A 25,078-nucleotide genomic window follows, 5' to 3' on the forward strand; every position below is an offset into this window, starting at 1 on the left:
TTGAGTAGGGGAGGGAGAATAACTTTTAAGTCAGGGGAGAGGATGTAGAAGAGAGGGGGGATTAAAAATTCACCTGAGAACTCTTTTCTTGGAAGAGGGGAGGGAAGTCTTTTCTGAAAAAATGATAACAGTTGAAATATTTTAAATTACTAAAAATTTCAAGAAAAATGTTTAAGGTAAAGTATTTATCTTATTGCTGCTAGACATATGTTACTCTCCCTAATTAGTTTTTTTTTAATAATCTTTTTTTTTTTTTTTTTTTTGCGGCACGCGGGCCCCTCACTGCTGTGGCCTCTCCCGTTGCGGAGCACAGGCTCCGGACGCGCAGGCTCAGCAGCCATGGCTCACGGGCCCAGCCGCTCCGCGGCATGTGGGATCCTCCCGAACCGGGGCACGAACCCGTGTCCCCTGCATCGGCAGGCGGACTCTCAACCACTGTGCCACCAGGGAAGCCCTGTAGATGTATTTTTGATGTACATGTGGGGAGGAAGGTGATCTCCATGTCTTACTCCTCTGCCATCTTGAAGGTCCTCCCCATTATTCCTTTTAATCATAAGCAAATTTGAGTTTAAGTCATCATTTTAAAAAACAGCCCTGTTGGTGTCCCTAGTTTGCTTTGAAAAAACCTTACTAACTCCTCGCTGCCTCCTGGATAATGTAGTTAGCCAGACAAGGTGTTGCTTATCGATCCGACCCCTGCCTCTCTTTCACCTTCATTCCTGATCCCTCCTACCCCCACAGACCCCATCCCTCAGGATGCCATGAATTCTTTTTAGATATTGCCCCAGTGCCACAGGGGTTGTACCATTTACACTCCCACCAGCAGTGTGTAAGTCCATCTTTTTCTCCACAGCCTTGCCAACAGCACATGTTTTTACATTTAGGAATTTTTGCCAATCTGAGAGATGAGAAGTGTTATCTCAGCATAGTTTTGATTTGCATTTCTCTTGTTTTGAGTAGGTGAAAGTGGTATACTTCTCTTCTTTGTTTATGCTGTTAGCTCTCACTGAAATGCCAGTAATCCCGACCTTCTTTCTCTCCTGCAACAAAGGCCTCATATTTCAAGTCACAGCTAAATATTTCCTTGTCTTTGTTGCTCTGAATCTTTCAATGTAGGATTAATTGTTTCCTCTTCTACAGGCCCTGGCCTGTTACATCTAGCTCACTTATGCCCTGAGGGATGCACCTTGGTCTCCTTCAAATTTAAATCCCCATTACTGACAGTGTCTGGAAAATCATCAGTGCTTACTAGGTAGTTTGATTGAGTAGTGGTTTTAAATCTATTATGGCATGAGTAAGTATCTGGGCTTGAATTCTTACTGCAAGCTTAAAGCTCATGGAAGTGATTACAACCTTGTTGTGTTCACTGATATTATTCCATAATTTTCTCAAATGAGACAATCTTTGCAATGAGGAAAATACCGAATTTCAGAATTTTTGAAGACTTTTTCCATTCTTTTTTTAAAAAAGCTATAATAAATAAAAGTATCTCGATAAAAAGCACAGCAACACTATATTGTTGTGTCATTACAAAGTACTCTAATTTTCAAAGTCCAGAATAAATCTGTGATATGATTCAGTATCTTATAATAACTGAAAGGCTGACCCATAGCACTGGTCCTGTAACCAGTTAATGTGTGTTTGCTCTTGTCAGACAAAGTATTTCTATAACTTTACACAAAAAGTTTGTATAAAAACATTTTAATCTGAAAGATTTAAAAAATGCTGTTTTTAAGTCTTTTAGCTAAATGTCATACATTGTTTAACTGATTACCAAGTAAGTGATAGGGCAATGGATAAGAAATATTTCCCTGTTGCCCATAAGAAAATAGGAGTTTTGTTTTGTTGTTTTTGTTGTTGTTGTTTTTGGCTGCACTGGGTCTTTGTTGCTGTGCACGGGCTTTCTCTAGTTGTGGCGAGTGGGGGCTACTCTTTGTTGCAGTGTGCGGGCTTCTCATTGCGGTGGCTTCTCTTGTTGCAGAGCACGGGCTCTAGGCGCCCAGGCTTCAGTAGTTGCAGCACACAGGCTCAATAGTTGCGGCACGCGGGCCCTAGAACGTGTGAGCTTCAGTAGTTGCGGCACGTGGGGTCAGTAGTTGTAGCACACGGGCTTAGTTGCTCCGCGGCATGTGGGATCTTCCCGGACCAGGGATTGAACTCATGTCCCCTCCATTGGCAGGCGGATTCTTAACCACTGCACCACCAGGGAAGTCCCAGAAAATAGGAGTTTTTAATGGAAAAGATGAGATTGGAAATTGCAGCTATGATGATCTAATGCTAAATTATTTTACTTGTTTTCTCACGTTATTTTAGTGATACTGGATTTCTCACTTTTAAGAGTTGATTTCTCCCCTCTTTTAAAACAGGAAAGTTGTAGCCAAGAGTGGAGGGAGGGAAGTCAAATGCCATCTAGACTAATAATTGTCAGTATTGATGATTAGAATAACAAAGTGTGGGGAAGTAGACAGCAAACAGAAACACTGGTTTCTAAGAAAAATATGAGAGTGCATACAAAGATAAAAACAGGCTCAATGTTTTATTGAGGAAAGCATAAATAAATCATGGTGTTTTTGCTCAGTGGATGAGGCAGCTGTTAAAATGATTAGAAAAGAAGACCTTGTAGCAAAACAATAAAGTATTTAATAAAACATTAAGTGGGGGATTCCCTGGTGGCACAGTGGTTGGGAATCTGCCTGCCAATGCAGGGAACACAGGTTCGAGCCCTGGTTTGGGAAGATCCCACATGCGGTGAAGCAGCTAAGCCTGGGCGCCACAACTACTGAGCCTGTGCTTCATCATGTGCCTCAACTACTGAAGCCCACACGCCTAGAGCCTGTGCTCTGCAACAAGAGAAGCCACCGCTATGAGAAGCCCGCACATGGCAACAAAGAGTGGCTCCCACTTGCCACAACTAGAGAGAGCCCCCGCGCAGCAACAAAGACCCAACTCAGCCAGAAATAAATAAATAAATTTATTTAAAAAAGAAAAAATATTAAGTGGAAAGACAGATTATATATTTTTATATACCCTATGTACATAATTATATAGAAACACGCATTTGGAGGGAAATACAGAAAAATGAGAATTGTGGCAAGAATGTTCATTACTTGCAGTTTTATTATAGTTTTTATTATAAATATTCTGTTGTAAAAAATAAAGAGAAATGCAAAGAATGTATTCAACTCAGGAGCAAAACCAAAATAAAACAAAACAAAAGGTAGAAGAAGAGTGAAAGAGTCTGTCTTTCACATAGTTATTTACTGAGTCATGGAATTTTAGAGCTGGGAATACTGTCCCATAAGTTCTCAAACTTTCTGGTATCAGGACCTTTTTACACCCCTGAAAATATTTGAGCACCCCAGAGAGCTTTTGTTTATATGAGTTATATCTATCAGTATTTCCATATTAGAAATCAAAACTGATAAATTATAAAATATTAAATCATTTAAAAAGAACAATGATAAACCGATTACATATTAACATAAATAATATATTTTATGAAAAGTAGATATTCCAAAGCAAAAAAATTTAATGAGAAGAATGCCATTGTTTTATTTTTTTTGCAAATTTCTTTAATATTTGGCTCAGTTGAAGACAGCTGGGTTTTCATATCTGCTTATCCATTCAGTCTGTTGTGATATGTTGTTTTGGTTAAAGTATGGAAAGAAAATCTGGTCTCAGACAGCTGTGTAGTTGGAAAAGGGAGGAATATTTTAAAAGCTTTTGCAGATAATTGTGGATATGCCACGTTGCCTCTGGAACATTCCACTGTACAGTCATGAGAGAATCAGATTGAAAAAAGCAAATGATGTCTTAGTATTATTATGAAAATAGTTTTGACCTCATGGGCTCCTTGGAAGTGTTTTAGGAACCTTGCAGGGGGACCTCTGACGACCATACTTCGAGAACCACTGCTCTAGCCCTTGAGAGATAAGAAAACTGAAACCAGAATGTTAGGTGATTTCCCCCCAATCACGTAGTTAATGGAAGACAGAGCACTGGGACACAGTTCTTCTGGTTTCATTCCTCATGCTTTTGGAGGACTTAAATTATAGTATGACTTAGGACAACTTTTGGAAACTGATCCTGAGCGTACTTATGAGGGAGTTCTGAGATATCAAGTATAATTCCTTTTCATCTTGAAGATTTAAGAAACCACACAAAACTCCATGATAGGTGAATCAAAACTTTTAGGGAAAGTAGCATTAGGATTATAAGTGGATTTGTAAAAGTGTAATTTTTAACAAATATAAGAGGATACAGAAACATTAATTTAAACATTACATTTATGATAAGTGATATAATTACAAACGTATATTAACCACCTCTGACTAGCTAAAGACTTCCTAGCATCTTCTTTCTCAATTTTAAGTAGACACTTTTAATTTCATTTTGGTTTATTGCAGTTATTTGCATATCCATTATAAGAGGCATTTTCCATGTCTGAACCTCCATTCAAATGCTGGGTGACTTTCTGTTTTTATTTTTAACGTTGCTCACGCATTCCTCCCAGATTCCACTGAAATCTCAGAAACATTAGTAGCTTTGATGCCTGAGATGGAAAACACTTTGGAAAACTTTATTTAGCCTATTCGAGTAGGCATTTCTCAAACTACACCGTCAATGCATAGCTATGTATAAGGGCCTTTGGACGGTAACTTCCTACTGTTATCACTCTCATTTAGCCCTCTTACATATATGTGAGAACCTTTCCCTCCCTCCATTCAGTGCTGGCCTACAGTCTCTGTCCTGGATCTGAGACTTTCCTTCAGAATTCTTCAGAAATAGTCATTTGAAGGACACCTGAGTTGTAGTCCTGATTTTGGTAGGACCTTTACAAACCATTTAAATGCGTCATTCCTTTATTATCTCATCTGTAAAATGAAGATAGTAATACCTAGCCTATTTATCTTTTTTTCATTTCATATGTTTTATTGAAATATAGTTAACTTACAGTATTAGTTTCAGGTGTACAACGTAGTAATTCCATCCTAGCCTATTTGTCTTCTACAGTTGTTTTTTTTTTTTTTTTATATACAGTTGTTTTAAGACTCAAATAAAATAATGTAAGTGGAAATGCATTTGAATATAGCAGTAGTACATAGAATAGTGTGTAGCAGTGTCTGTAGTAATGCAAAATACTATTTATTTTGCTATAAAATTCCCCATGTAATTCATTACAACTTGGTTGGGAGAATCCTAAGTTAACTTAATCTTAGAGTTCAGAGATATTTGAAAAATATGAAGTATACTTGTTTTTTTTTCTCTTCACAGAAAAAGATAATGCTAAATACGTTTTTAGACACCATGATGGCCGATCCTCCTCCCCAGTGCCTTGTCTGGCTACCTCTCATGCATAGGCTTGCCCACGTTGAGAATGGTAAGCAGAACTTTTATCATTCAGTTCCCTGTGCTATAGGAAGTATATGAACTGACAGTATTTGTAATGTCCTTAGTTATTATCATTGAAAATTACAGTTGACATTCGCTGGCACTCCATCATTTGAATTTGTGGTTTTAGCTTCCAAAAGAGGAATATTTATTTCTCAAAAAAAAAAAAAAAAAGGGAGGGAGGACTTATTATACTTAGATAGGATACCAAGAGGTAGTAATATCAGGTCAGAAAACTTTGTGGTTCAAACTCCAGGCTTTTCCCCCAAGATTCCAGATGGTTGTTTTCTGCTTAAACCCACCTGACTTAGCCATGACTTCCTTTAGTTTATAAAAAGCATAACTCCAAAAAATTGTATATATTCAATATCAACCACTAAAACTATAAAATTTTGGAATAGTTTAAAGGAAAATAGCCAAGATAGAATTTGGTACTGGGTTTCACCCATATTCAGTTTTTTCCTTTACCACTGAATTACTCTTAGTATCCTTCCCAAGTAGTTTGACTTAAATCTTTGTTTCACTTGAAATTGAAATGGTACTTATCTCTTAGTAACTACTTAGGTTTTTCTGCTATTGCTATCAGTTTATCTCCTTGTTGAGGTTGTTTGAATTCATTAAAGGAAAGGTCCTAGATTTTCTCTGGAAGCTCCCTTCTTTCAAGGCTCTTCTTGCCTGTCTCTCCTCATTCCACAAAAGAGAAGGAGTGATAGCTGAGCAGCGCTAAAAAGCAGAGTCCTCTTTTTTCATTTTGTAAGAATGAGAGAACGCTACCATACTCTTTTTATTTTCTCTCCCTCCTACTCATACCTTTTTTTTTTTTTTTTAAAACTTCTCAGGCTTTCACTCAGTCATGGCTTTAGTTCACAAGTCCTTAGATTCAAGATTATTTTCCTAAAGTCCTGGAATCTCTTGAGTAGACTAAAACAGCTAATTTTTTTTTTTTTTTTTTTTGCGGTACGTGGGCCTCCCACTGCTGTGGCCTCTCCTGCTGCGGAGCACAGGCCCGGAACGCGCGCATGTCCAGCGGCCGGCCGTGGCTCACGGGCCCAGCCGCTCTGCGGCATGTGGGATCTTCCTGGACTGGGGCACGAACCCATGTCCCCTGCATCGGCAGGCGGACTCTCAACCACTGTGCCACCAGGGAAGCCCAAACAGCTAAATTTTTAAACAGGATTTTTGGATAGAGATTTATGCTGTTAAATTATTACAGTGTTGGTTCTTTTGAGGGACAATAGCTTTATAGCACTAAATGTTTTTGTAGTTTCATATCCAGCTCATTTTCATAAAATCATTTTATATCTGCTATCCCAAGTAGAGAGGATCTCATTTGTTGAGATCTAGTGTTATCCGTATGAACATTTTGTTGTGACTTTGTATGTAGTATATTATTTATAAATTACATTCTTATGTGATTAACACTTTCATTATTCCTTAGAAATATTTTGATAACAAAAATTTAAATTTCTTAGAGGAGGTATGTCCTTTGGATTTCTCATTCCAGATTTTAGTTTTCTGTTATTCTTGAGTGATCTTGTTGTATTATTTTTCTCACCTAGTGCTCAGGTTTTGTTGTTGTTGTTTGTTTGTTTTGAGACTTGATTCTCTAGTTAATATGCATTTTTGGAAGTAGGACTAAAAATCCTTATGATTGAGACAACACTGCCTTTGTATACACAGTGCTAGAAAGAGTTGTTCAAATGAAGCTTTGACTATTATATCCCTCTTTCCTTTGACTTCCATTTCTTGTGTTCAGAATTGAATTGCCAGAGGGAACAATCGTGCTGTCAACATTTAAAAGTATAAATAACAGGGCTTCCCTGGTGGCGCAGTGGTTGAGAGTCCGCCTGCCGATGCAGGGGACATGGGTTCGTGCCCCGGTCCAGGAAGATCCCACGTGCCGCGGAGCGGCTGAGCCTGTGAGCCATGGCCGCTGAGCCTGCGCGTCCCGAGCCTGTGCTCCGCAACAGGAAAAGGCACAGCAGTGAGAGGCCCGCGTACCAAAAAAAAAAAAAAAAAAAAGTATAAATAACAATCTGTAATATACAGTTGAGCATTTATTGCCCACTTCCACTGAGTAAACTGGACTTTCAGGCTATAAGAGAATCCCAGTAACCCCCATAAATCCTGACTGCCGGCTGGCGGTTTTTCCTGAGGTAAGATGCTGTGTGAAGTGGAGAAAGGAGTCTCAGGTCACCTCAGTTTCCCTCTCTCCAAATCACTGCCCCTTCATTGGTTAGAGCACCTTATTTTATGCCAATACTTGGAGCTCTTACCTAAAACTAGTATTTTGATATGGTAGCCTTACTTTTTTACCAGTTACCATTTGCACCCAGGTATGTAGTAGTATTTATTTATTTATTTGTTTACTGGCTGTGCTGTGTGTCATGTGGGATCTTAGTTCCCCAACCAGGGATCGAACCAGTGCCCCCTGCGTTGAAAGCCCGGAGTCTTAACCACTGGACTTCCAGGAAAGTCCCTGTAGTATTTAGTTCAGCAAACATTTGGAGGCCTTCAGTCCAAAGGACTGTGTGAAATACTACTTGCAAGTAGCAGAGACATAAAGCATGGCGTACTGGCTCTCACAGATTTTATGTTAGCGAAGGAAACATATGTCCACAACTAACAATATACATCTCTTTAAAAAAATAGGTTTGGAAGAGAAATTTTGGAATGAGGTTGTCTCTCCTCCTTACTGGTTTATTTACCTAAACTTTGAGACACGAATGTCATTTTAAAGAAGGAAATTAGTTGTTTTCTAAGGTGGATTGTAATCTATTCTAAATGGAAAATTTTGTTATTTTCTTTTTATTCCAGTGAATGGCTGGTTAGGTTAACTAAATTGAAGACAATTTAGATTCTTCACTTCTAGTTTTGTTTTCACCTTTGCTTTTATGTTAAATTTGGTTTTCCACTGTACTGACTTTATTCTCCAAATGAAAATGACTTCTTTCTCCCTCTGGTTCCCTCTCCTCCCTGCCCTCATCCCTCAAGTCTTCCACCCCGTGGAGTGCTCCTATTGCCGGTGTGAGAGTATGATGGGTTTCCGGTACCGATGCCAGCAGTGCCACAACTACCAGCTCTGCCAAAATTGCTTTTGGCGTGGCCATGCCAATGGCCCTCACAGCAACCAGCACCAGATGAAGGAGCATTCCTCTTGGGTAACTGCTTTGTGTCTCAGTCTGTGTCCCCAGCGGTTATCTGTTTCATCCATAACAGCACCAGGGCCACTTTTCTGATAGATGCCTATCAAATAAGGATGTGGTGTCATAAAATATTAATCCTTACATTTATGATGGGGCTTGCAGATATGTTGTGCTTCATCACTTGATTTGAAAAGGAGAGTTTTTAAAGTTCTAGGAGATGGAGATATTATGACCTTTGATGTGGTCCCTTTTATTCAGTAAAATGGAATGTTGCAGTGCTCCCTTTCCCAGTGAAAAGTGTCGTCTTTTTTTTTTTTATTAGTTAATATTTATTTTTGGCCATGCTGGGTCTTTGTTTTTGTGCGTGGGCTTTCTCCAGTTGCAGCGAGCGGGGGCCACTCCTCATCGCGGTGCACGGGCCTCTCACTGTCGCGGCTTCTCTTGTTGCGGAGCACAAGCTCCAGACGCGCAGGCTCAGTAGTTGTGGCTCACGGGCCTAGATGCTCTGCGGCATGTGGGATCCTCCCAGACCAGGGCTTGAACCTGTGTCCCCTGCATTGGCAGGTAGATTCTCAACCACTGCGTCACCAGGGAAGCCCGAAAAGTGTCTTCTTTTAAAATTGTACAAGGGGGTACCACCCCCACCCCAGAAGACTTACTCTCTGAGCTTTAAGGAAGATTTAAAGTTCTTTTTTTCAAGCAAACTTTATTCATGCTTATAGGGTTTAAATGTTGCAGGGAAAGCTGCATGAGATGAAGGAGTTAAATTTTTACCTCTCTAAAGTTGGGTAGATACTGTATTTTACAATTGCCACACTGATGTCTTTACCTTCAAAAGCAATCTTTTTTTTTTTTTAATATAAATTTATTTATTTATTTTTGGCTGTGTTGGGTCTTCGTTTCTGTGCGAGGGCTTTCTCTAGTTGCGGCGAGCGCGGGCCACTCTTAATTGTGGTGCCTGGGCCTCTCACTGTTGTGGCCTCTCTTGTTGCGAAGCACAGGCTCCAGACGCGCAGGCTCAGCAATTGTGGCTCACGGGCCCAGTTGCTCCGTGGCATGTGGGATCTTCCCGGACCAGGGCTCGAACCCGTGTCCCCTGCATTGGCAGGCAGATTCTCAACCACTGCACCACCAGGGAAGCCCCAAAAGCAATCTTTTAAATAACAGTATTTGAGTAGAGGTCAATGTCTGATTTTTCTGTGGTGTTTATAAATCATGTAACAAGTTTAATATCAATCATTTTTTCTTCCCTTCTCTCAGTTTATTTCCAGAGTTTAAAAAATGTCATATTTTTATTTCCTAAATTGCTATAGCCTTGCTTTAAATCCTTTTCCTCTAGCTTTTGTTTGTTGGTTGGTTAGTTTGCTAAAAGGTAGAAAAATATATAGGGTCATAAGTATAATTCAGGATCTAGGTTCTTAAGCCCGGTCATCCTATTAGACTTTAAGTATTAGAAAGCTTCAATAAGCAGGGGTTTTTTTCTATTTTCTTTTTTTTCCTAGTTAACCGTCTTAAAACTCAAACAAGAAAAAAGCAAATAAGTTTATATCAGGGATTAGTTAAAAACAAGAAACAAACTTTAATCAAGTGTATACTTTACTTCCTACATCTCTGATAATGTGTTAGAGGTAATTTTTTATTAGATGGCTTTTCAGTTACAGCTAACCCATAAAATTTTGTTAAACTGAACCTCCTATCCTGGGACTTATGTTGTAAATTCCAATATTTCTTTTGGTTGAGGAGTCATTATTTAAAATTTTTTAAACAAGCAAAGGGAAAACAAAAAATAAAACCCAGTAGTTTATTCTCTTTTTCATTGACTAGAGAGAATTTATAGATTTTCAAATTGTTACTTTTTCTTCTTCTTAAAGTACAAGTATCCCGCTGTGTTAAATGACTTATTAATACTTTTCAGCTGTTTTTTGTTTAGAGTCTAACTCTTTACACTGAGAAGACTCGTTGCCTTATTACCTTTCATAATGACTCGATTCTCTGGAATGTATCTACTGAAAGTTCTCTTTCTAGATGTTGGGGCTAGGAGGATGAGGAACTTCTTTTTCACCTTAGTTTGAACTTGCTCATTTAGCTAATTTAAAACCCATATAGAAATGGGAATTTTACATTTATTTAAAGATAAGTGACTGTTTGAATATTGCTTTATGATTTACAAAGCAGTTTTTCATATACTCTGTTGATCTATAACATACATAAAGGAAAGTACAGAAATCACAAGTGAATTCTTATATTTCTGTTTGATCCTCACAACACTCTTGTGAAGTAAGTCTTATCGCCATTTATTGTTATTTTTATTTCAGCTTTGTTATTTTTTTCTAGTTTATTAATTTATTTTTGTTATAGTGACTTAAGAGTTCAGGAAAAATCAAGTATTATCAGCATGCATAATTTTGAAGCTGGTATCATAAATGTGTTCTGAATTTTGATGAGTATTTGCATTATGATGGTAGATGCATATTGGTAAGGTCTTTTACATGTCTGTGTGTGACTTGCTTTTAAGACTAGGACTCTGTGTGCAGTGCCCTTGTTCTTTGAGGAAGATATGGATGAATTTTGAGGCTGTTGTGGGTAAAGAAATTTCCACCTAACAAAAAAATGTGTTATCAGTTTAATAGTAATTTCTTTGAAGTTTGTCCACTGTGTTTGTACTAAAATTTTGAATGAATGTTTCTCTGTGTTCACAACAGATGAATTTAGTGTGCATTTAACCAGTTTGTATATGAATTTGCATTGTAGATTTGATATGTGTAGTGTTGGTGCTTGGAAATTTATTTTGATTTTTCCAAAAGTTCTGTTTAATGTTTTATCTAAGTAACTGTGCAGTATAATTCGCCATTCTTTTATTCATCAATCCATTCATTTGTCTTTATTATAGAAAAGAATGCCATATGGTACCATACCTGTAATTCATTCTGTCCATTCATTATTTATTCAAAAGATATATTTTGAGCACCTGCTATGTCCCAGGCACTCTGTAAGAGGCTTGTGAGATACATCTATGAACAAACTAGACGACGATTCCTGCCTTGGTGGAGCTTAAATTTTAAGGTGTTAAAGAGACCACTAGGGCTCACCAACATCACTGTTTTCCTGTTCTTGCTGGGCACACATCTAGACTACATTTCTCAGCCCCACTGTGTCCAAAAGGACCATGTGAATAGCTGTTACCAGTGGAATGTGATCAGAGTGATATATCTCTTCCCAGAACAAGACAATTAATAACTGGGTGCCTTTTCTATCCTCTCTAGCAGCTTAATGGAGAGAATTTCATTAGGACCCAGAGAGGGTGAAACCATAAAATGAAAGGAAACTGCGTCCTTGAACAATGGGTGGAGAGGAATATCCTGCCAACCTGTGTGACTCTGATGGAAGCAAGGGAGAAACTCTGTGTTAAGCTACTGAGGTTTTAGTTTTTGCTACCACTGGTTGTTACTGGAAGTGGAATTCTGTTAAAACAAAACCTTAACATTTGTTTCGTTGGCTTAGCAGTCATGAAGCACGCTGATGAGGACACTGATATTGGAGTTGGGAAAGACAGAAACCCAAGTTCTGCAGTGGTGACCAATTTGGTAAATTTGTCGTCCATGATAATTTGGAAGACTTCCTTCATGCCAAGCGAACTCTAGGTCAAACGTTGGAAAAGGTCAGAGTGTGTGTTGACTCTTATTGGTAAGGTATTACATGAAAGAGATGAGCTTAGGAAAGAATTGGCTAGCTTTCCAGCAAAAAATGAAAGGGAATAGAGAAAGTTCTGAGAGTTGGGGCAGTGAAAGGAAAAACAGACTATTTCTAGAGAGCAAGAGATAAGAGTTGAGAGAGGTTTTGAGCATCAAAGACCTAGTAAGTGTTCTCAGTTGAAAAAAAAAATGTGACAGTCCTGTGGCAAAGATCAGATGAAGTATAGTTCTTAACTGGCTTCTCATCAGAATCATCTTGCTCCCACCTTCATAGCTTCTGATTTAATGGGTCCAGGGTACATGAAACCCGAACACAGGCAGTTTTTGAAAGTTCTGTTTTGCAGCCAAGATTCTGTTTTGCAGCCAGAGTTGGAAACTGCTGACCTATTGTTTCATGTGGCCTCCAGGTGGCTTCGGTTAGTTGAAAGCAAGAGGAATGGAGGCATGTCTGGGGAAGAACTTTGTGTGTGGTTACTGGCACATGGAGCCGACTGGAAACAAATAGATCAAAGGCCTGCTAAGTTTTTGACGGAATTCTGTTGGCAATGGAACCATGAGCCTGACTATTACAGCTATAAAATCAATTTTTAAGGACCCAGAACTTGCCCTGGAAAGAGGTGGGTTATGAAGGTTTTACGGCCCCTCAGGAGGGTGTGGCAGAGCCCACATGGCCAAGGAGAATATTTGGTAAGGAAGGACCTTCTCCTCCTGTCCCACTCTTGTATATTGGGACTGGGGAGAGCAGGGGCAAATAACATGCCTTTTCAGTTCATAGGTTGCGTCTTAAGGAGCTGCACGTGGTCTTGATGAAGGAAACTGGCAGAGCCAGAGGTCCTGCACTTGTAGTTAGATGTGCTGACTGAATGGGACTTCAGGTTTGCTTCTGGGCGGTGGGAGAGGCTTGAGTGTGTTCTTTGGGTAGTGAAAGTGAGCAGAAAGATATTTAGTGATTAGAAGTCCTTACCAGTATCCATGTTTTCCTTTTCTTCTGGATATATAACTAGATTATATAGCCATCCTCCTTGTAGCCGGATGGGCCATATGACTAGTTCTTACCCGTGGAATTTGTTTGGAAGTCATCTGTGTTACTTCTGGGTCAAGGTAGTTTAAAGCATGTGTGTCTTCTCCATTCTTTCTATCTTTGCCTTTCCCACGCCCTATGTACACCAGCCCAAATGAAAGGATCTCTGTTAGTTAACAGAGGCAGAGTCCTTAGATGAAAGGAGGCTGGGGCCCTGAATTCATGGATCAGAGCCCCTCTTCCAGTGTACACTGGACTCTCACATGAGCAAGAAATCAGAAAAAGGAATCAAGGGTAGGAGTGGGGATAGTCTTATAGGCCTTGTTGAGAAAGTGAGATTTGAGCAAAGTCTTAGATGTCTGCCTGCAGACATCTGGGGAAGAGCAGAAGTTTTCAGGATCGTGGCCGTACAGCAAGAGTGTGCATGTGAATTCAGGGAACAGCAAAAATGCCAGAGTAGCCAGAGCAGAAGGAGCAGCAGGAGAGCTGTAGGGAGGGGGTCAGAGAGGTGACAAGGGCCTTGCTGGCCATTGTAAGGGCTTTGGCTTTTACTCTGAGTGAAAGCAGGAATCTTTGTAGAGCTTTGGGTAGAAGATAGCTTGAGTTGATTTATATTTTAAAATGATCAGTCTGGATGCCATGTAAAGAGTAAACAGTGGAAGGAAAAGATAGAAGCAGACCATTTCAGAGAGATGATTGCAGTAATTAAAACAAGATATGGTAGGATGTTAGCAGTAGAGGTGGTGAAAAGAGCTGAATTAGGATATGCTTTATAAATCTGCTTCATGGGTGGGATGTGGCTTGTGAGAGGAAAGGAGTCCAGGGAAGCTCTAAGATTTTGTCCCAAACAGTTAGAAGGATGGAATTGCCATCTGCTGAGATGGGGAAGGTTTGGGCTAAACATCATTTAACAGTGATTTAAAAAAAACCAAAAACAACAACAGGAGTGTATCAGAATCTTCCTCCAAATCTGAATCATTTAAATATGGCAATAAAAATCCTACAAAATATTATGCATAGTTTGAATAAGGTATTATTTTTAAAAGTATAATTTAATAGAAAGCATGATAGTCTCTGTGACTGAATGAACCTCTTAAACAGAAGTCCTTGTTCAGATCATAAGGCTGGAATGGTCGACAGGACCCACCTCTCTGTGGGCCTCTGAATGTGGCTTGTGCTTTTCACAGCATGGAGACATTATTTTAAGAGAGAGCATCACCGGAGGAAGCAGCTGGAGGACCAGCATCCCTAGAGAGCTATGGGGAAGCTGCAAGGCCTTGTCTTACCTGGCTGTAAAGTTATGCGGCCACATTCCACCATATTCTGTTGGTCACAGTCTCTAAAGCTGGAGGGAAGGAGAAGGGACTTCATCTCATGATGCTGGGGTGGTGGTCAAGTCCATCACAGTGGAGCAAGGGTGGTGAGAGAGATCCCTGCAGTTATGTTTGGAAAATACAGTCTGCCACCCAGCGGATAAAGCCTTACATTCTGATCAAGGATTTTCGTTCAGCCCTGGAGACTATCATGTTTTTCTACCACATTAGTACAGTTCGGTGGCATTAAGTATATTCACGTTGTTGTGCGACCATCACCACCATCCATCTTTGGGACCTTTTCATCTTCCCAGACGGAAACTCTTAACCCTTTCCTGATCTGCAAGGAGGGCTGGAGGTAAACAAGACTGCTCTCATTCCCTGCCTTCCCCCTTGCCTTACTTTCAGGTGTCCACTTATTCTTGTCTTCACTTTACCAAGAGAAATTTGACCAATTCCCATGTGATTACTACTCCATGGCAGGAAGTGTGTATGTGTATGCACAATACACTTGTACCACAGTACAGTTTGTTGTCAGTAGAGGTAGTTATATAACTTAGATGACATGGAAATTTCACCTTTCTTCCCAGCAGATGGCAGACTCCACCTCTGAACAAAGTTACTTATCCCGTTCTTCAAAATCTATAAATGACAAAGTATTGGATTTGTTTAACAATCTTTATTAATATTATTGCTTTTTTTTTAAAGTAAATGTTAATGAGCAACTCACATATGTCCAGTGTAGTTGTTTGGGCACTGATGATATTAAATCATTTACTTTAAGGAGTCAGAAAATTATGTTGTTATACACTTGGAACAATTAAGACTGTTGACTTTGTCAGAAGCAATGTTTCATTTTCATGTGATCAGCATACCTCTCCTCACATCTCTAGAATTCTAAGAGATAATGTGTATTCATTGAGGGAAAAGGTACACTTCTTGGCCATGCTCCTGTTCAGTTCTAAACAGTTACATGTCATAGTTAAATAGCTACTTTGTACCTGGTGCAAAACTAGGCAGGAGGACTATTTTTTTTTTAAAGGCATAAGACAGTATACCTACTTGTAGCAAGTTACAGCAGGAGGTAAGATACACACATGAAGAAAATCCAAACAAAATCTACAAAATCTAGTCCCTTAGGTCAGTGCCCCACACTCCTCAGAAAAACTGCTGAGACTTGCCCACTGTGGCTCTGACCTGTTTTGTTTGGGGTTTTTTTAAACATCTTTATTGGAGTATAATTGCTTTACAATGGTGTGTTAGTTTCTGCTGTATAACAAAATGAATCAGCTGTACATATACATATATCCTCATATCCCCTCCTTTTTGCATCTCCCTCCCACCCTCCCTATCCCACCCCTCTAGGTGGTCACAAAACACCGAGCTGATCTCCCTGTGCTATGTGGCTGCTTCCCACTAGCTATCTATTTTACGTTTGGTAGTGTATATATGTCAGTGCCACTCTCTCACTTCGTCCCAGCTTCCCCTTGCCCCTCCCCGTGTCCTCAAGTCCATTCTCTACATCTGCATCTTTATTCCTGTCCTGCCCCTAGATTCTTCAGAGCCTTTTTTTTTTTTTTTTTAGATTCCATATATATGTGTTAGCATACGGTATTTGTTTTTCTCTTTCTGACTTCACTCTGTATGACAGACTCTAGGTCCATCCACCTCACTACAAATAACTCAATTTCCTTTCTTTTTATGGCTGAGTAATATTCCATTGTGTGTATGTGCCACATCTTCTTTATCCATTCATCTGTTGATGGACACTTAGGTTGCTTCCATGTCCTGGCTATTGTAAATAGAGCTGCAGTGAACATTGTGGTACATGACTCTTTTTGAATTACGGTTTTCTCAGGGTATATGCCTAGTAGTGGGGCTGTCTAAGCATTTCTTTTAACCCTTTTTCTTGATAGAAATTTGGCTTTCCTGTAGGTGTTCCACTTCTCTCGCAGCCCTTTCAGGTGGTGGCTATCTATTCACCTACATCCACACGAATCTTCAGGGTTTGGGAGGTGAAATTATTGTTAGGGTGACTGTATAAATTAGCATATAATCCAGACTCATGTGAGAGTGGAAGGGGACACTGTTAATTATGCAGGGACAACATGCGTAAACTGCAATTATCCTGGGTAAACTATTTATGGTCACTGTTTTAGTTTTCGTTTCCTGCATAGTAAATAACCATAAACTTAGCAGCCTAAAACAGCAGAAATATGTTATCTAGGTCAGAAGTCCAGGCAATGGCATGGCTGGATTCTCTGCTGTAGGTCTCACTGCGTTGAAATCGAGGTGTCAGCTGAGGCTGTAGTTATCATCTGGGCTTGAGGGTCCTCTTGTCATCTCACTGGTTGTTGGCAGGATTCATTTCATTGCAGCTGTGATGATGAGGTCCCCGTTTTCCTGATAGCTGCCAGCCAGGGGTGACTCTCAGCTCCCAGGGGCTACCTGCAGTTCCTTGACATGTGGCCCTCATAGGCACTTCACAGCATAGATGTTGGCTTTCTTCGAGGCCAGCTAGAGTACATCTCTCTGAAACCTCTTCTGAAACCAGCCAGAAAAAAATGCTGCTTTTAAACAGCTCACCTGATTAGACCAGGCCCACCTAAGGTAATCTTCCTTTTGCTGTATAACAGAATCAGAGGAGTGATCGTTTATCATATCCACAGTTTCCACCTACATTCAAAGAGGAAAGGCTGATACAAGGATGAGGATTAACCTCAATTATAAGTTGAGGGTCAGCTTATATTTCTGTGAATGCTGTCACCCTGGTTATTTTCCTTCATGTATTCCTTCCTGCCACTTCTAGATCTTTACACCCTAAATCTCTTAGATTAAAAAAAAAAAGGGGGCTTCCCTGGTGGCGCAGTGGTTGAGAGTCCGCCTGCCGATGCAGGGGACACGGGTTCGTGCCCTGGTCCGGGAAGATCCCACATGCCGCGGAGCAGCTGGGCCCGAGGGTCATGGCCGCTGAGCCTGCGCATCCGGAGCCTGTGCTCCGCAACGGGAGAGGCCACAACAGTGAGAGGCCTGCGTACCGCAAAAAAAAAAAAAAAAAAAAATACAAGCAAGATGCTGCTTTGAGGATCATGTCATTTTAGCCCTGTTATCCTTCTTCTTTTCTAGTGGTATTATCTCCATCCTTTCTGGACATACTCCTTCACTGCTGGATGGTTTGGTACCCGATTGATGGTCACCCCATGGTGATTTCTGCATCTCTGTAGTCAAACCTTTTAAGACCTTGGCCACATGGTTTCTTGACTTCTTCAGCTCTGACACTCTTCTTCTCCACTGAACATCAGATGTCTGCTCCCTCAGTTACACCCTAGACCTTTTCACCACCTCCAACTGCTCCTACTTCCAAAATCACTGATTTTGACATCCTATTCTCGTTTGATATCCCATTATCATTCCAGTTGACTTTTCAACCGCTCTCACTAAGATAATTTTTTAATCTCTTTCCAGCCTTTTATCCATTGATCTGTCTCCTCTCTCTATCTACCATTCCTTGCTTTCTTCTCTCCTTACCATTTTAGATATGGCTCTTCATTCCTGTACCATAAACGCCATTGTCCTGTGACATTTTTATCCATGTCTCTGTGAACTAAATTCATGGATGAACTAATTTATCTGCTTTCTCTAGTACTTCTGGAGAAATCCATACAATAGGACAGATTAGTATTACCTTAAGCTTCATAATCACCAACTACATGTTGATGCTCAGCATTGCAATCCTGTTGCATTTCTCTGATCACCTTGCTTTTCCATTCTTTGCAGTGGTCAGTTAAAGTCATAAAGGAATAAAGTCTCCATTCTTTTTAAACCACCTACCCCAACTCTTCCCTGTCTTTCAGTAGATGACCTCTTTTCTTACACAGAGAAAACAAAAGCCTTGAGACAGGAACCCCCTTAACTTTCTGCTGCCAGCTTCATTAACTCATTTATATGTTTATCCAGCAAATTCTAATTCAGTACCTGCAACCTCGCAGACACTGTTGTAGGTGTGGGGTTACTTAGAAAAGGCTAGGACAAAGTCATTTCCTTCATGGAGCTTACGTTTTTTTTTGTTTTTGTTTTGTTTTGTTTTGCGTTACGCGGGCCTCTCACTGTGTGGCCTCTCCCGTTGCGGAGCACAGGCCCCGGACGCGCAGGCTCAGGGGCCTTGGCTCAAGGACCCAGCTGCTCCGCGGCATGTGGGATCTTCCCAGACCAGGGCACAAACCCGCGTCCCCTGCATCGGCAGGCGGACTCTCAACCATTGTGCCACCAGGGAAGTCCGGAGCTTACGTTTTAAAGGGGACAGATGGATAAAAACATTTTAAAAACAAAATCCCCAAAATAAGTAAACAAGGAAGATATCAAATGATGATAAGTTCTATGTAGAAAAGTAAAATGATAGAAAGATGACTGAACAGCTACTTAGGATATGGTGGTCAGCAACCTGCTGAAACTGACTCAGGAGGAGACAGCGAATCTGAATAAATCTGTGATAAGTAAAGAGATTAAGGTAGTGATAAAAAAACCTTCCCACAAAAGGCCGGGCCTAGATGCCTTCACTGGTGAGTTCTACTGAACATTTAAAGCGTTAATACCAAGCCTTCACACGTTTGCCAAAATAGGAGAGGATGAACACCTCCGAACTCATTCTTGTCAGGCCAGTGTTATGCTATCTGATATGAAAACAAAACCTAACAAAACAAAAAAGAGGATATCAAAAGAAAAGAAATTACAGACCAATATCCCTTAGGAATGTAGCCTCAAAAATCCTCAATGAAATATTAACAAACCAAATTCAACAACATATAAAGATTATACATCAGTTTATGACCAAATGTATATTATCCCAGAAATGCAAGGTTGGTTCAACATGCAAAAATCAATCAATATAATACCGTATTATTAGAATAAAGGACAAAAATACATGATTATCACAATAAATGTGAAAAAGGAATTTGACAAAATGCAACCTCCTTTCATGATAAAAATCAAGCAGCAAACTAGAAATAGAGGGTAACTGCCTCAATCTGATAAATTTCTTCAACATCTGTGAAAAACCCATAGCTAATGTTACACTTAATGATGAAAGACTGAAAGCTTTCCCTGTAAAATCAGGAACAAGACAAGCATGTCTGCTCTTGCCGCTTATATAAACATTGTACTGGCTGTCCTAGCCAGGGCAATTAGGCAGCAAAAAGAAATAAAATGCATCCATATTGGAAAAAGAAGTTAAACTCTTTATTTGTATATAACAGGAATATGAATATAATTAACACTATTGAGTTGTACATTTAAAATGGTTAAGATGGTAAATTTTACCACATTTTTTTTTTTTTTTTTTTTTTGCGGTATGCGGGCCTCTCACTGTTGTGGCCTCTCCCATTGTGGAGCACAGGCTCCAGACGCGCAGGCCCAGCAGCCATGGCTCACGGGCCCAGCTGCTCCGTGGCATGAGGGATCCTCCCGGACCGGGGCACGAACCGGTATCCCCTGCATCGGCAGGCGGACTGTCAACCACTGCGCCACCAGGGAAGCCCACCACAATTTTTTTTTAAGTTAACTTTAGGAGAAAACGGGCAAAGGATCTGAATATACATTTCAGAAGATATACAAATGGCCAATAAACATGTGAAAAGATGATCAACATTACTTAGTCATTAGGGAAATGACTAATCAAAGCCACAATGAGATGCCCCTTCACACCCACTAGGTTGGCTGAAATAAAGACTGACAAAAACAAGTGTTGTTGAGAATGTGAAGAAATAGGTACCCTAATACACTGCTGGTGGGAATGTAAAATGGTGCAGCCACGTTGAAAAAATAGTTTAGCAGTTGCTCAGAATGTTAAACGGAGTTACCATGTGATCCAGCAATTCCACTCCTAGGTGAGAATTGAGAATTCTCCTCTGAGAGTTGAAAATATACGTTCACAGAAAAACTTGTTCATGAATGCTCATAGCAACATTATCCAAAATACCTCAAAAGTGGAAATAAAGCCAAATGTCTGTCAACTGTTGAACAGATAATCAAAACGTGTTATGTCAACATTATGGAATACTATTAGGCAACAAAAAGAAATGAAGTACTGACACATGCTAAAACATGGATGAACCTTGAAAACATGCTAAGCGAAAGAAGCCAGACATAAAAAGTCACATAGTGTTTGATTCCACTTACATGAAATACCCACAGTAAGCAAGTGCATAGGGACAAAGTAGATCAGTGGGGTGGGCAAAAAGAGTATTGGGTTTCTTTTGGGGGTGGAAAACATCTTCTGAAATGAGATATTAGTTATGGTTACACAACTGTTTTGAATAGATTAAAACCACTGAATTGTAACTTTAAAAGGGTGAATTTTATGGTATGTGAATTATACATCTCAATAAAGCTATTAAAAATTGGTCAGGGAAAGTTTTTTTTAAGAAGTGACATTTGAACTGAGATTGGAATGACTAACTTGAGGTTGGTGGTTATGAATTCAAAGTCAGACCAGTCAGCGTAGTTGTATATTTTACTTCTGCCCCCTCACTGTGGGTAGAGGAGCAGAGCGGGTGGAGTTGGGGTTTTGACAGAGGAGTGTGACAAAGGAGGGGGGTTGGCGAGAGAGGCTGGAGAGTAGGCAAAGACATGAATGTCGTAATGGGCTGTGGAATATAAGTCGGTTGAAGAGAGAAATGAGACCACGAGGGAGACAAGGGGGACTGTGTGAGGGTTAGCAGGCTCGGTGGAGACGGGTCCCATCGGCGCTGAAGTATTGTTCGAGGGCACTGGAAGGAGTGATCTAGAGAGATAGAAGTTGGTAAGAGAGCGCAGTGCTTGACATGGAGATGTTAGATAATGTGCGGTAATTGGCAATACGGTGTTCTAGGACGTGACTTGAAGCTGGTGACCCACGCAGAGTGGGGGAACGTTGTTGTAGGAGAGTTCAGGGAAGGCTACTACTGTATATGCTCCCTGAAGCTGCTGTAACAAATTACTGCAAAGTTGGTGGCTTAAAACAGAAATTTATTCTCTCACAGTTATGGACATCACAATTCTATTTTATTTTAAGTTTTATTTTATTGACATATAGTTGATTTACTATGTTGTGTTAATTTCTACTGTACAGCAGAGGGGTTCAGTTATACATATATATACACACACATTCTTTTTCATGTTATTTTCCATTGTGGTTTATCACAGGATATTGAATATAGTTCCCTGTGCTATACAGTAGGACCTTGTTGTGTATCCATTCTGTATGTGATAGCTTGCATCTGCTAATCCCAAACTCCCAGCCCATCCCTCCCTCACCCCCCTCCCCCTTGGCAACCACAAGTCTGTTCTCTCTGTCTGTGGATACCATAATTTGAAATCAAGATGTTAGCAGGGCCATACTCCCTCTGGAGGCTCCAGGGAAGAATCCATTTATATTAGTCAGGGTTCTCCAGAGAAACAGAGTCAAAAGGGTTTACAATTATACAAGAAGTGATTATTATAAGGAATTGGCTCATGCAGCAGTGGAAGCTGACAAGCCTCAAGATCTGCAGGAAGAGTCAGAAAGCTAGAAACCCGGCAGAGCCAAGGGTGTAGTTCCAGTTTGAGTCTGAAGGCCTGAGAACCAGAGCTGATAATGTAGTTCCCGTCTGAAGGCCTGTAGGCTTGAGACCCAGGAAGAGCAGGTGTTTCAGTTCAACTCCAAAAGCAGAAAATCCAGTATCCTAGTTCAAAGTCAGTCCGGCAGGAGGAATTCTCTTACTTGAGGGAGGGTCATCCCCTTTATTCTGTTCAGGTCTTCAACTGATTGGATGAGGCCCACCCACATTAGGAAGACAAATCCGCTTTACTCGGTCTACCAATCTGTATGTTAATCTCATTCAAAAACACCCTCACAGGAGCACTCACAGTAATGTTTGACCCACTATCCAGGCACGCTGTAGCACAGGTTAAGTTGGCACACAATTAACCATCACATCGTTCTTTGCCTCTTCCACCTTTTGGTGACTGTTGGCATTCCTTGACTTGTGGCTGCCTCACTCCAGTCTCTGCCTCCTTGGTCACATTGCCTCTTCCTCTTCTCTCTCTTCTCTGTGTGTCTATCTTATAAGTATACATGTAACTGCATTTTGGGTCTACCCAGATAATCCAGGATAAACTCTTTGTCTCCAGATCCTTAACTCAATCACATATTTTGCCATAGAAGGTAATATTTACTCTTTTGACATATAGGGCAATATTGTCAGGTTCCAGAGATTAGGGTGTGGGCATATCTTTTGGGAGGTCCTCCATTCAATTGACCACAATAGTATATGGGAAAGGTCAACTCTGTGGATGTTGAAATCAACAAGAATTATGACAGTAATATTGGACTCCACTGTAGAGGGATATTTAGGGTTTTGGTCTGATGACATGAAATTCAAAACGGGGGTTTTAAGGAAAAGGGGAGATAATCTGAGAACGGCAGTGAGGTTCTGGGAGGACATCTCCCCACCTGGAGGCCCAGCTGTTTGAGGGGTATGAGAGAGAAAGCAGCTGCCACTGGAATGGCTGCAGAGGAAGCCAGGCCTTCAGGGAAAGCCAGGTTTCTATGTGAAAGTAACACTCGGAGAAGAGGATTCTCCGCCAGAGAAGGGATTTTGCTGATGGTAGACTATGAAGATAAGTTGAAGGATTTGAGAGTGGAGGATTAGTGAGAGATGGGGTCTTGTGAGGCTATGTGCAGAGCCTTATGAGAATGAGAATCCAAGCGGGGAGTCTAGGATTTCTTATGAAACAGGCATAACCTATGATAAAGGTTGTGTTGGAATTAGCCCCAGATAGTCTCCTAGGCAGATCATGGTGCTGTCAATGTGAGTATTACTGGGAGAGGGTCTTGCCAGGAGTGAGCAGAGCTCTGGGCTCCCATCTTTACTCCTGTTAAGGTGGTATGAAACCTGGGGAGATGGCCCTGAAGTTCTCCTGACCACAGCTAAACAGACTGCTTCGCTGACCAAGGCCTTCCCTCTGAAATTATGAATTTCTTGGGCCATCCAAGAGATAAAAGGAATAGGCTAGAGGTATCCTGACAGCATTTATCAACATTTTCAGGAGGTTGAGTGGGATACTTTAAATATTGTTCTTTTCAGTATTTGAATATTGCCCCTGTTCTGCTGTGGTATTTGGATGCACTGTGTATTCTTAAACCCATTTACAGCTGCAGAAGTGCTGAGTTTGAAAGCAGAACATTTGAAATGGACCCAGCTGTTTAAAAAGATGGATACTTATCAAAGTATTGATGTATAGTTTATGAAATAATAAGGTGTTTTTTTCAACTAGCCTGATTATTTTTAGAGCAAAGAGATGACAGGGAGATTTTCCATTGCAGGGAATGTGTGGCTTAACCGAAACCAAGCAGTTCTTCAAGTGAATGGTTTCCTCTGGCAGTCATCTTAGCCACAGCCCTTTCTCCAGTGTTATATCTTTTTTGATTATTACACGTGGCTACCAGAGCTGAACTGGGGAATGTGTATCCAACTTCCATGTGTAGAGAGGATTAGAGGAATCTGTATGGCCCAGCACTGTGAATTGCTTGTCTGTTTCTACGTTAACTCAGATATATCAGTGATTATTGTCTGTATATCTAGGACATTCTGAGATCTACAGATACAGATTTATGGTAGAACTGTTTCTCTAAATACGCTTAATACACGTGTATTGTATATTCATTACCTTTTATCTCCATTTAGTGGCTACAAAATGTCTAGTTATGAAATTTTTGATTACCTATGATAAACCAGATATTGTGTTCCCTGGCATTCTTTCCTGAGCTGCTTTTCTTATTCTTTTTTTTTCAATTGAAGTATAGTTGATTTACAATATTATGTTAGTTTCAGGTGCACAACACACTGATTCAGTGAGCTGTCTTTTCTTCTCTTGCTGCAACCTCTGAGCGTACCAGGTTTTAGATGACCCTCCCCAACCAACCCCCCCAACACTAGTAGATTTATGCGGTTCTTTTTTTTAACTTTATTTTTGTTTATTTTTAAAATATTTGTTTATTTAGTTATTTGGCTGCGCCAGGTCTTAATTGCAGCACATGGGATCTTTGTTGCCACATACGGGATCTTCATGGTAGCATGCAGGATCTTTAGTTGCGGCACGCGAGATCTTTAGTTGCTTCATGCGGAATCTTTAGTTGTGGCACATGGAATCTTTAGTTGCAGCACGTGGAATCTTTATTTGCGGCATGTGGGATCTAGTTCCCTAACCAGGGATCAAACCCAGGCCCCCTGCCTTGGTAGCATGGAGTCTTAACCGCTGGGCTACCAAGGAAGTCCCTCTGCAGGGACTTAAAATAAATTTATTTATTTTTACTTTTGGCTGCGTTGGGTCCTCATTGCTGCACATGGGCTCCCTACAGTTGTGGCTAGTGGGGGCCACTCTTTGCCGCGGTGTGCAAGCTTCTCATTGGGTGGCCTCTCCCGTTGTAGAGCACGGGCTCCAGGCACTTGGGCTTCAGCAGTTGTGGCTCATGGGCTCCATAGCGCAGGCTCAGTAGCT

At 40.6% G+C, this 25,078-nt stretch overlaps 1 protein-coding gene across 6 annotated transcripts in view; it reads left to right on the forward strand.

Moving 5' to 3' along the window:
• Positions 1 to 25,078, forward strand: part of DTNB (dystrobrevin beta) — a 232,976-nt gene that overhangs the window by 77,789 nt on the left and 130,109 nt on the right. For all 6 annotated transcript variants that reach the window (XM_060168532.1, XM_060168533.1, XM_060168534.1 and 3 more), the window contains exons 7-8: positions 5,275 to 5,380; positions 8,386 to 8,552. In XM_060168532.1, the coding sequence (XP_060024515.1) occupies positions 5,275 to 5,380; positions 8,386 to 8,552 (273 nt within the window). The remainder of the gene's footprint in view (positions 1 to 5,274; positions 5,381 to 8,385; positions 8,553 to 25,078) is intronic.

The sequence above is a fragment of the Lagenorhynchus albirostris genome, chromosome 13, assembly GCF_949774975.1.
Source record: "Lagenorhynchus albirostris chromosome 13, mLagAlb1.1, whole genome shotgun sequence".
Classification (NCBI taxonomy): domain Eukaryota; kingdom Metazoa; phylum Chordata; class Mammalia; order Artiodactyla; family Delphinidae; genus Lagenorhynchus; species Lagenorhynchus albirostris.